At 40.5% G+C, this 13307-nt stretch overlaps 1 protein-coding gene across 2 annotated transcripts in view; it reads left to right on the forward strand.

Moving 5' to 3' along the window:
- The first annotated feature begins 292 nt into the window (after positions 1 to 292).
- Positions 293 to 13307, forward strand: part of LONP2 (lon peptidase 2, peroxisomal) — a 124988-nt gene continuing 111973 nt past the window's right edge. The window contains exons 1-3 of one of the 2 annotated variants that reach the window (XM_054452502.2): positions 293 to 664; positions 8557 to 8791; positions 13026 to 13157. In XM_054452502.2, coding sequence (XP_054308477.1) covers positions 432 to 664; positions 8557 to 8791; positions 13026 to 13157 — 600 coding nt within the window. In that variant the 5' untranslated portion in view covers positions 293 to 431. The remainder of the gene's footprint in view (positions 665 to 8556; positions 8792 to 13025; positions 13158 to 13307) is intronic. The other variant, XM_054452503.2, reaches the window with a different exon arrangement.

The raw sequence follows: 13307 nt of genomic DNA on the forward strand, positions 1-13307 counted from the left end.
TGCACTCCAGCCTCCGCGACAGAGCGAGAATCTGTCTCAAAATAAATAAACAAATAAATAAATAATTAGTTCGAATCAAAAGTTAAAAACACTTCAAGTATATGTAAAAAATTGAAAAAAACGTTAAAAACACTTCAAGTATATACAATTCAAATAAGATCAGCCTTCCAAATATAATCTGTAAGTGAGGCGAAGGTCGCCGCACGCTTAAGTGCACCTCTTTTCTCATAGGTAGGACGCTCAAGTCTTAACGGGTGGCTCTGCTAGAGAGCAGCGCGAAGCCATGGTTTTTGGGCCCGGGGACCGACCGTAGCCCGTAGCCGGAAGCGGGGGCGCGGAGGCGGGTCCGAGGTTTGGTGGCTGCGGGGCAGGCCGCGGGCAGCTGTCTGGCTGGCTCCTTTTGACAGCCCCCAGTGCGAACGGCTGCCAGCATGTCATCAGTGAGCCCCATCCAGATCCCCAGTCGCCTCCCGCTGCTGCTCACCCACGAGGGCGTCCTGCTACCCGGCTCCACCATGCGCACCAGCGTGGACTCGGCCCGCAACCTGCAGCTGGTGCGGAGCCGCCTTCTGAAGGGCACGTCGCTGCAAAGCACCATCCTGGGCGTCATCCCCAACACGCCTGACCCCGCCAGCGACGCGCAGGACCTGCCGCCGCTGCACAGGTAGGCCTGGCTGCCCCCGCGGCGGCGGCGGGCGGCGCGGCCTCCTCCGGGGACCCGGGCCCAGGCCACGGCCTGCCTTGAGCGCGAGGCTTGGTTCGGGGCGGCCTTCGCGTCTCGGTTCCGCCTCTCCGGTGCTATCACATGCAAAATGGGGATGACAGATACCTGCCCCATGACCATGAATGAGATCGTTCATGAAGTAGTGCCTGACACCTGGTGAAACTACACAGTTCCCTACCGTTCTGGATAATTTAATTTGAATCGTCTTCCCCCACCCCCGCAATTCCTCGCCCTCGGTCTTCAGCCTCCTAGGCCAGTGCTTTTAACTTTCCAGGCCCTTTCTTTCTCCCCGGTGATCTCTGCCTTCACTTACCTTCGCTTTCCACCTTTCTCCCCACTGCCCTTTCCTCCTATCCGCCTCCCCTTTTTTGTCACCCATCATTTTTGTCCGCTGAGGCATTCTCTGCTCCGTGAGTTTTAACTTTTCCTGTTTCATTCCTAAACCGCACTATTTGTGGGTGCCTTTCTTCTATACTCCCTGCCACCCTTTTCCTTCTCCCCCTAATCCTTCTGTTTCCCTTTGTAAAGGGCCTTTCCTGCTCACATTTTCGCTGGTCCCCCTTTCTGGAACTTTCCTAGCTTCTCACCTGTGCTCCTTCACTCATAACATTTCTTAGGCCCCAGGCTTACTACTATATTGCCCAGTACCGTCGCCCTATTGGTGTGACTTTGGGTGAGAGCCTTAAACTCTATTTCTTTTATTCTGCAGTTTGGAAACTGACAGCATCCATCTCTTAGGCGTGTTATGAAGAATAAATTGAATAATGTGTATATTCCACTTTGCACCATGCATGATGGATGACTGTGCTGTCCAGTACTGTGTAGTGCATGTGGCTCGTCAAATTGAGATGATAGAGTTGCCAGTTGTCCTGGTTTGCTGCGATTGTCTGTTTCAGCATTGAAAGTCCTGTGTTTTAGCCTCTCCGTACCAGGGAAACCAGGAGGTTGGTCACCCTAAATGTGCTGTAAGTGTACAACACACACCAGATTTTGAAAAAACTTTTTGATTAATGCATTTTATATAGATTAAATGTTGGAACGGTAATATTTTGAGTACTTGGGGTTAATAAAATGTTAAGATTTCTGCTGTTTTTACTTTATAATGTGGCCACTAAAATTTTATATGTGGCCCACATTATATTTTTATTGAACAGTGCTGGTATATAGTATGCTCTCAACAAGTATCTTCAAACTCACCTGCCAAGCACCCGCCTCCTATTCCTAACTCTACTGGAGGTGGTGTGTTTTCAGTTTAGAGCTTCTCCTTTCCTGGCAGTTATCCTTTAATTTTAAATTAGGAGTTCCTGACTCTGAATGGATTTCCGGAGGGTTGGACATGCCTTATTTTTCCTCAAAATCTTGTGACTATGTACATTTTTTTTAGGAGAATCCTTTGCTTTCTTCAGATTCTCAAAGGAGACCTCCCCCCCACCGCCGTTAAAAGAAAGCAAAACAAATCAACAAAGACCAACAAACCTTCCACAACAGCCCAGTATTCATTTATATTGTAAAAGCCTTGATTTTCTCAAGCATGGAAAATATTTTGGCTCCCATCTGACCTGCTTTGGTTATTGCCTGAGTGGAATTGGTCACATTCCAAGTTTCAGTACTCTTTGATAAATTGTATTGGATTCTAGTTTCCCAACATATGACTCTGCTCCTTCTGCTTACTTTTCCCAAATCTTTTTGCCTTCTGTGCCCAGGCTCTTAGTTCCCTGTCTAGGCAAGAGTGGTCATTATTAGACTTTTCATTTTCTTTCTACTGTGCATGTGTATTGATTAGCCATGAGCACATTGTGAACTTGAAAAGTCGATTTAGTCACATTTTAAGTTTCACTATTTGTTGGTATTATTCTGGCAAGATTTTGGAGGGTTTTTATTATTTATTCATTTATTTATTTTTTGAGACAGAGTCTCATTCTGTCTCCTCGGCTGAAGTGCAGTGGCGTGATCGTAGCCCACCGCAACCTTGAACTCCTGGGCTCAAGTGATCATCCTGCCTCAGCTTCCGGAGTGGCTGGGACTACAGGCGTGCACCACTACACCCAGCTAATTTTTAAATTTTTTGTAGAAACGGGGTCTCACTATGTTGCCTAGGCTGGTCTCGAACTCCTGGACTCAAGCTATCCCCTGCTTTGGCCTCTGGAGTAGCTGGGACTATAGGCAAGCGCCATCATACCCGTCAGGTTTTTAATTTATTTTATGAAAATCCCTCCAAAACAACAGTCCTCAAATCTCCTGCTTGAAATTAATCACTAATAATCAGATACTGTGTGATCTGATCCTTGATGTTCATATTATTGCCTTTAACTGAGTAGCAATGTTAAAATTTAATCATTTAAATTAGAAAACATACCTTGAAAAGTCTTCATAGAAGTCTGGCATTATAAGAACTCATCAGACCATCTAGTTATCCTAGAAGTATTGTTTGCTACTTACAAAGCCTATGTGGAAGGATTATACCATATTCCTTGGTAATAGTTTCCAATGTCTTTTTTTCTCTAATAGGGCCTTTAAAACACTCTATTTAAAAAAAAAGCTTTAACAATACCAATACTGAGTTATCCATAGCATTAGCCTGTTTCCACGCACAAGTCTGTCCTTCCCCAGTTACCTGCTTTTCTGTATGGTAGCCCAGAGGCGAGACGAGGGGCTCTGTTCCTGTCTCTTGTTTCCTTTGCACTATCCAAGTGACACTGGCACAGCCTTCAAAGAGCAGCAAAAGTAATTTGCTCCCAGCGTTCTTTGCCACATAGAGTGGCAGGGTTAAACGATTTAAAATTTAATCATTTAAATTAGAAAACATACATTGAAAAGTCTTCATAGAATTCCAGCATTATAAGAACTCATCAGACCATCTAGTTATCCTAGAAGTATTGTTTGCTACTTACAAAGCCTATGTGGAAAGATTGTACCATATCCCTTGGTAATAGTTTCGAATGTCTTTTTTTCTCTAATATGGCTTTTAAAACACTCTACTTAAAAAAAAAAAAAAAAAAAGCTTTAATAATACCAATACTGAGTTATCCATAGCATTAGTCTGTTTCCATGCACAAATCTGTCCTTCCCCAGTTACCTGCTTTTCTGTATGGTAGCGTAGAGGTAAGACGAGGGGCTCTGTTCCTGTGTCTTGTTTCCTTTACACCATCCAGGTGACACTGGCTGCAGCCTTCAAGGAGCAGCAGAAGTAATTTGCTCCCAGCGTTCTTTGCCACACAAAGTGGCAGGGTTAGATGTTGACTTACCTCTGCCACTTCCTTGGTGGTTTTGAGTAGTACAGTCCCTTTCTGCACGTTAGCGTGCAGGCATGTTGCCTGCAGAAGCCTTTTTAAAGGAGGAGCTTTGGGCTTGTCCTGCAGTATAGAACTTGGCTGGCATGCTGACCCAGGGCACCCTGCGTTTTTCTGCTTAGTAGAACTGCATTTTTAGTGCTTCCTGGGTGACCCATTGTTTTCTTAGTGAAAAGGGGTCATAACTTAGCACTACCTGTACAATATCCTTTCAAGCATTTCAAGATGGTCATCCAGCTTTCTTCCAAATTTACACTTTTCAAGGTACATGGCTTCATTTCCTCATAGTGCCGACTTCTCAGTCTCTCTCACCAGGCTGGTGTCAAACTTGTGGGCTCAAGTGATCCTCCTGCCTCTGTCTCCCAAAGTGTTAGGATTACAGGTGTGAGCCACCATGCCTGGCGTATGTTTATAATTCTTGTAGGTAGAAGTGGTACCTATTGTCCATTGTGATGAGAAAAAAGTAAAATTTGTCTTAAAATATAATTAAGGAACTCAAATTTAAATTTATCCTTTAAATTTTAAATTTAAATTTATTTCTTAAATTTATTTCTATTAAATTTTCTTGTAACCATGTATAACTAAGTTGTTCTACTTTTATTTTTTTGAGACGGGGTCTCACTCTGTCACCCATGCTGGTGCAGTGGTGCCATCTCAGCTCACTGCAGCCTCTGCCTCCCAGGTTCAAGTGATCCTCTCACCTCAGCCTCCTGAGTGTCTGGGATTACAGGCATGTGCCACAGTGCCTAGCTGTTTTTTTTATTTTTTATTTTTTTGGTGGAAACGGGGTTTTGCCATGTTGCTCAAACTGGTTTCGAACTCCTGAGCCCAAGCGATCCACTTGCCTCGGCCTCCCAAAGTGCTGGGATTATAGGCGTGAGCCACCATGCCATGTTCTACCTTTTTGAATCTCATTTACTCACTTGTAATAAGGAAATAATACTACCTTCTTCATGGGGTGAAGGGAGGTATAAAATGAAGTATACATATGAAAGCCTTTTGAAACTGCAAAGCATTCTAAACTTATATCCAAATGGGTAGTTTTAAATGTAGATTTTCACAAAAGGGGATTAAAGAGAGGAGTGGGGAGGCCCCATATTATTCCAACACGGGCTGAACTGAACTGACATCATTGCAGGAAGGTCTTGGAAGATTAAAGATTCCAAGAAAAATTAAGGGCTTTGAAAAAAGTTTTTAAAAGTGGCTGGCCCTGGTGGCACGTGCCTGTACTCCCACCTACTCATGATGCTGAGGCGGAGGATTACCTGAGCCCAGGTGATTGAAGCTGCAGTGAGCTATAATCATACCACTGCACTCCAGCCTGGGTGACAGAGCAAGATTCTGTCTACAGGAAAAAAAAAAAAAAAAAAAAAAAAAAGCAAGTGCTGGGCATATAGGCTGAAATTAGATATTTACATAATATCCTCATCTTGGAAAACTGCTTTTTCCAGTAGTGCTGCTTTTAGATTTTCCCACTACTGCAGTTGATGGTTCTTAAATATGTTTGGAACTCTTATATTATTTAGGTCAGTTTCCAAATTACACAAATTATAACCATTGTAGTCAGACCTCATTTGAATGAAAACAGTATTTTACAAACTCTGAGGGTAGATTCGAGTTAGGAGTTTCAAAACTTCTTTGAACAATATCATAATTAGGATGTAGATTTACAGAGCTACTAGCTAAAGGGAGGGACACCAGTCATTGGGATGTATAAGTTTGGATCTGTTGCAAAATTAAAATGCTGCCTTTTGAGCATACCTAATAATGCACATACAATAGAAGAGCCAGAATTTTTAGAAAAATGACTGACTTGATATACAACCTTTTGTATATCATAGAAGGAAAATATTAGTTGAGTATTTTGTTTATTTACCTGTTTGTATATATAAAACCTGGGGCCCAATATACAATAGATTCTTTTTCACTATGCTTTTCACCCACAGTGTCTCACCAGGTACTCTGTTTCTAGCCATCTATAATTTCATAGATGTTTTTCTTTAAAAGGGATGTATTCTAGGCTGGGCACGGTGGCTCATGCCTGTAATCCTAGCACTTTGGGAGGCCGAGATGGGAGGATTGCTTGAGGCCAGTAGTTGGAGATCAGCCTGGTCAACATAATGAGATCCCATCTCTGTTTAAAAAAAAAAAAAAAAAAATTTTTTTTAAAGGGATAATTTCTAGTCAACTATAAGTGATTTTAAGTAAAAAGCAATTAAGGCATGTATACATCTATACCTTTTGTAGGCATAGTATAAATTCAGCTTAATCTCTTCGGTTTGGAACATCTTCCTTTCACAGCAAAAATATTGTATTTGCTTTATAAGAAAACCCCTTTTGGCCAGGTGTGGTGGCTCACGCCTGTAATCCTAGCACTTTGGGAGGCTGAGGTGGGTGGATCACCTGAGGTCAGGAGTTCGAGACCAGCCTGGCCAACATGGTGAAACTCCGTCTCTACCAAAAATACAAAAATTAGCTGGGCGTGGTGGTGTGTGCCTGTAATCCCAGCTACTTGGGACGCTGAGGCACGAGAATCCCTTGAACCCAGGAGGCAGAGTGCAGTAAGCCAAGATCACGCCATTGTACTTCAGCCTGGGTGACAGGGCAAGACTCCCTCTAAAAGAAAAACACAGTGGCTCACACCTGTAATCTCAGCACTTCGGGAGGCCGAGGTGGGCGAATCATGAGGTCAAGAGATCGAGACCATCCTGGCCAACATGGTGAAACCTCATCTCTACAAAAAATACAAAAAATTAGCTGGGTGTGGTGGTGTGCGCCTGTAGTCCCAGCTACTTGGGAGGCTGAGGCAGGAGAATCACTTGAACCCAGGAGACGGAGGTTGCAGTGAGCCAAGATTATGGTACTGCACTCCAGCCTGGTGACAAAGGGAGACTCCGTCTCAAGAAAAAAAAAAAAAACCTCTTTAGCATCACCTTTTAGCAATGACGTGGCCCAAATAATTAAATTTGTCTCCTGACCGGAGGTTTGGATTTGTCTCATCTTTCTTTCTGGTTCCTCCTTGGTTTCTACTTTGTAAACCCTTTAGGCTGGGGATCCAGTTTCTTCTCTGTGGAAGTTTTATATACAAACAGGACTGTGAGCTCTTTCAGCATTGTACAAACATTGATGAATATCATCTGCAATTAATTATGATTTAAGTTATTCTCTAATCAGTTTAGACGTGGCTCACTTCCTCAGGCAATCTGAGTGGGCTTTCAGGAAGTGGGAAATATTATCTACTATTGATTGAAGAAAAGCAACCACAACACAAATAAGTGAAAATAATAGCTAATTGCTAAATAATTTCAAGTTTTTTATGTATGTGATTTTTTTCCCTCACCAATTTATCTTTTCAGTTGTTTGGCTTAAGTTATTATTTAAATCAATTTTTATTGTAAACATGATAATGACTGAAAGGTAAGAAAGGATAGACGTAGTTCAGAATAAGCTGAGTGGCAGAAAGAAGCCAAAGGCTATGTGTAATCTACGGAATGAGTAATTTATAAGGAAGTAATCAAGGATTCACTGTGTATAGAAGTAAGCAAGTTCACTCACATATTCACATACTGTATTATATGATTTATTATCTTTGAGATGGGCAGGTGTGGTGTTCTTCTATTACCGCTTTCCTAGGGTGTTGAGAGTTCTAGGCCTTCTATTTTTTCTGGAATTACCACTTTTCCTATGGCTGAAGGGAGAAAATATTATTTATTTTGGGATCTGGAATTGTCTTCTCAATGTTGATTTTTGTATTTTATATAACTGACTTAGTTTGGATGAGGCTTCCTTTCTGTGAATTAAATTTATATGTGACTTGATCAGAGTTGTATTTGCCGATGAGGAGCTGAGACTTGAAGCCTTTTCACCTATTTTTAGGTAAAGTGATTACCACTTAGAACTAGGTTGAGACCTTTTGAGATATGGGTCTTTCTTTAGCTCTCCTCAGTCTATGGCAGTGTGTGGACTGTAATATTTAGCCCTCACACTTAGAAATTCAGTGTTAAGGGCATATATATAAATTCCCAGTTTGTGATGGCAGTATGTGATAAGGTGGGTATGTGGAAGTTTCATAGACTGATTATGTAAGAAAACTGACTTGAGGTTAGTAGCACAACTGGTGTTGGAACAGAGATTTCTTAGATTGGTTTATGCTATTTATATTTAAATGTATTTAAATTGATAATATTTATCCTGGTATAAGATTGCCTTATTCTTAGTTGGCAATGTTAATTTAAGATATGTAATTCTCAGCTGCTTTTCTCTTACATTTTTATGCTTAAATAATCCAAGTGTTTACAAATTCCTACCTAATTTTTTAAAAGAGGTGTGGATTATAGTGAGATGGTCTGCTTTGCTGTATAGATGAGGGTAGTGGCAAAAGAGGCCACATACTGGATGCTAAGTTAAATAGAGAAATAATTTATTTACACTTCAGATGTTTTTTGCTTAATGAATATATCAGAAAAGCCAACACTTTCTGAAGTGAGTTTCTGTTCTACCGTATTGAATGTTTGTAATACCGATGTTTTGTGTGTTTTTCAGGATTGGCACAGCTGCACTGGCCGTTCAGGTTGTGGGCAGTAACTGGCCCAAGCCCCACTACACTCTGTTGATTACAGGCCTGTGCCGTTTCCAGATTGTACAGGTCTTAAAAGAGAAGCCATATCCCATTGCTGAAGTGGAGCAGTTGGACCGACTTGAGGAGTTTCCCAGCACCTGTAAAATGAGGGAGGAGCTAGGAGAACTATCAGAGCAGTTTTACAAATATGCAGTACAAGTAAGTTGCTTTTATTTTTTCTTAAAACCCATTTTTCTTTGGTTCCTTTGCTTTCCTAAGATACGGTGAATCTGTTGGATGGTGAAGTTTTAGGACAGTATACATTTAAATGAGTTAGTAACATAATATATTAATTCTGATTTACTCTTGTCTGGGGTTGTACCTAAATCATTCCAGGACATATTGGCCTACCCTTTCTAAAGTTTTCCAAGTGTTATTTCTACAGCTTTCCTTCTAACTTCTACTGTCTCTAAACTAGATAATTATTAAACCTAAATATTTAAAGCTAAAAAATGAAATGCTGCACAGAAGCTGTTTGTCACTAAAATATCTAGGCACCATTTATATAAGTTACAATACATTACTTCAAAAGTCAGGATCACATTGTCTAGCAGTAACTATGGTAGATCAAGCCTGTGGTGGGCTGATTTCAAGTATGGTTAAAACCTTGATTAACTAGAATGCTGGGAAGGAAGCACATTTTAGATATGCATTAAATATTTGACTCTTTAATTCTAGTTTTTTTTGGTTAACTCTAGATAGAACAGAAAGCTCCTATTCCCACCCCATTTTGTTTCAAACCTTAATGAAACATATTATAAAATTATATAGTCTTCTGCTTTTCTATTAGTATAATCCAGTGACTATAACTAGATCTGTGAGGATCAGATAATGTTTAAAAGTCTCAATTATAAATACTACTGATCATTGAAATATGTGTAGGGCAGGTGTTCATAGCCAGTGGTACTTGTATCTGATGTGGCATTTGAAGAGCCATACTTACAGTGTAATGAACAATAATAGAAAAATAGAAAATTTGAGGGCCAGGTGCAGTGGTGCACACCTGTAATCCCAGCACTTTGGGAGGCTGAGGTGGGTGGATTGCTTGAGCCCAGGAGTTCGAGATGAGCCTGGGCAGCATGGTGAGATCCCGTCTCTACAAAATGTACAAAAATTAGCCGAGTGTAATGGTGTGTGCCTGTAGTCCCAGCTACTGGGGAGGCTGAGGTGGGAGGATTACTTGAACCTAGTAGGTGGAAGTTGCAGTGAGCCAAGATTGCATCACTGCACTCCAGCCTGGGCAACAGAGTGAGACCCTGACTCAAAAAAAAAAAAAAAGAAAAATAGAAAATTTGAATCTGTAATTTCTATGTGGGCTGAAAGAAAGGACTTTGAGGAAAGAAATTTCAGTTTGAAAACTGAAATAAGTGAATATACTGCTTAGGAATAAAGGAGATTGAGAGAAATAGAATTTCTTTTTCTTTTCGGCAGTGATGTTCCCTGGGTCTTTGTGCTTCTGTTGGACACAGATAACTTCATAGCCTCTTTTGCTTTGCTTTTACTTCTTTGCACTTTGAATCTGGAGAAACTTTTTAAACTTGTAAAGATTTTGCAGTGACATTAAAGGAATTTTTAGAGATAAATAGATCACCACACATCTTACTGTCATCATGCATCAAATTTAATTTTTGTTCATCTTCTGGGCTCAGCTCATATTCAATTATATGTTTTGTTTTTGTATCGATGTCTAATGTTCATATTAAGTACTTTTGTTAATTTCATTGAGTTAATGTATACTAATTTTATAATTTCTCTTTTTAGACATTAAGGTTCTTTCCAATTATTCTCTTTCATCCCCTTCTGCATCTACTTCTACAGCCCTCTTCAATGGACTTCTTCAATAGCATCCTGTCTCCTAGTTCTTCTGTCTTGAAGCTTTTCTCTTCACTGAGCCTTTCTAAAAGAAGTTTGGGGCATCCCTTTCCCTGAGTAAAAGACTTTAATGGCTATAGGATGGATACCAGATTTCTTAGTATAACATTAAGACCGTTTGCAACTTGTCTTGGGCCTATCTGTCTTGCCTCAACTCTAGTTATCACCTCATTGACACCCTAGTTCTAGCTCTACTGAATGTAAAACAGCTTCACATTGAGTTATTTTATGTCTCTATGATTCTGCCTTCAGTTCTCTGCTGGGAGTGCTCTTCCATCTCTGATTTTTTTTTTTTTTTTGAAACGGAGTCTTGCCCTGTTGCCCAGGCTGGAGTGCAGTGGTGCAATTTCGGCTCACTGCAGCCTCCGCCTCCCGGGTTCAAGCAATTCTGCTTCAGCCTCCCGAGTAGCTGGCATTACCGGCACACGCCACCACGCCCAGCTAATTTTTTGTATCTTTAGTGGAGATGAGGTTTCACCATGTTGGCCAGGCTGGTCTTGAACTCCTGCCCTCATGATCCAACCGCCACCACGCCCAGCCTCCATCTCTGAATTTTAAAATTGAAGCTGTGCTTTCCCAACAGCTGTAGGCTATTAGCGCTCATCTCTGTGTGCCTTCACAGTCTGTCGTACATGTCATTTAACATAATGGTTATCACATTGTATTGAAATGTATCTTATAGGTACTTTTTCTCTACCAAACTTGAATTCATTTTTCTCCTTTAGCCATCCTGTACTGAGCAGTGTATTGGATCTGGCAAATAGTTTGTACTCAGTAAATGTTTGGAAAATGAGTTTTAACTGTTTTATTTTCATGGGGTGAATTCCTAGTAGCAAGGGTATTCAAATTTATTACCTACTTCTTCCACCTGAACAGCTTCATCGTAATTATACTTTAATTCCCTTCATTCTAGGCAGGTAATGGATAAGTTCCAAAATTACGATGTTGTTGGAGAGGTTTGATTATTACTAGCACATGAAATCTGATTTGAATTGCCTAATGAGGGTTTAGTACATCATTATGAATTAGTGTGAACTAAGTTTTGCTGTGTTAACTTCTCTGAAATCTCAGTCGCATAACATGAGTGTCTTTCTGACTCATGCTTCATGCCTGAGACTAGTGGGGGTTGTGTCTCTCTATTAAAGTCACTTGGACCCAGGTGGATTGGAGATTCATCTCAAGACATGCTTCCCTTATCTCTGAGGCAGGAAAAGGAAATGGGACGCATCTCTCATTGGCTTGTAATGCGTCTGCCCAAAAGGAGCTGTCACTTCCACTATGTTTCATGGATCAATTTAAGACTCATAGACACACCTATTAATATATTCGAAGGAAGTTAGAAAGAGCAGTGCCCAGAAGAAAAGGGGAGTTTGTCAGTAGCCCTAATGACTATCACAGTTACTGAAAGTGTGCCTTGGGCATAATCTGTCTTAACTCCCAGATATACGCTGACAGTTGTTTTTCTAAAAGTCATTCACAGTCAGTGCTCAGATTCTAGTTAGTCCAAATTGATACGGTTTGGCTGTGTCTCCACCCAAATATCACCTTGAGTTGTAATAATTCCCATGTGTCGGGGCGGTGCCAGGTGTAGATAATTGAATTATGGGGGCGGTTCCCCCATACTGTTCTCTTGGTGGTGAACAAGTCTCACAAGATCAGATGGTTATATAAATGATAGTTCCCCTGCACACGCTGTCTTGCCTGCCACCATGTAAGACAGGCCTTTGTTTCTCCTTTGCCTTCCTCCATGATTGTGAGGCTTCCCCAGCCATGTGGAACTGTGAGTCCATTAAACCTCTGTCTTTTATAAATTACCCAGTCTCTGGTATGTCTTTATTAGCAGTGTGAGAACAGACTAATACAAAATGTTATTCTAAATATTAATATTTCAGCCTCTGGCCGTGATAATAGCATCAACTATGCTAAATTTCTAATAATACACATATTTCTAATAATATGCATCTAATAGGGGTTATATTGTGATTATGTAAGAGAATATTCTTGTTCTTAAGAACAAGGGTCCTTAATCTGTCACAGGATTAGAGATTTAAAGAATACGGATCTCGATTCTGCAGCTTATCCTCAAATGTTCATTAATTATGTGTGAGTGTGGAGAGAGAGAAAGCAAACATGGCAAAATGCCACTTTTCAGTTGGTGAATTCAATTGGTGAATCTGGAAGAAGGATATACAGGAGTTATTGTATGATTCTTGCAACTTTTTTGTACATTTGAATTTTTTTCAATAGAAAGTTAAAAATAATCATGGCACAAGTTTACAAAACCCTTGTAAACATTAGTGTTAACTACTTTTAAGCCATTATGGCTTTTCATTCTGATTGATGTTTTGAAAGTACTTTTCTTTTCTTCTGAGGCCTGTAAAATATGTGGACTATATTAATCAGTGATCTTTCAAAAACAAAGAGTGAGGCCCAAACATTAAACCTAGATGGAAATCTGATTTTTAAAAATTCACAAATAATGCCAGATTTCATTTAAAAGACTGTTTTTTCCCCCTTCTAGTTGGTTGAAATGTTGGATATGTCTGTCCCTGCAGTTGCTAAATTGAGACGTCTTTTAGATAGTCTTCCAAGGGAAGCTTTACCAGACATCTTGACATCAATTATCCGAACAAGCAACAAAGAGAAACTCCAGGTACAGTGTTCCCTTCTTGAACGCCAGGTTGCTTTGTCACTTTTTGTTGAGATCTAGATAGTGAGTAGTTAAGTTTTGACCTTCAAGAAAAAGATATTGGAGACCCAAAGTAGTTGAAATGCTTTTACATTTAAACTGACTTTCAAATGT

The sequence above is a fragment of the Pongo pygmaeus genome, chromosome 18 (assembly GCF_028885625.2).
Source record: "Pongo pygmaeus isolate AG05252 chromosome 18, NHGRI_mPonPyg2-v2.0_pri, whole genome shotgun sequence".
NCBI lineage: Eukaryota > Metazoa > Chordata > Mammalia > Primates > Hominidae > Pongo > Pongo pygmaeus.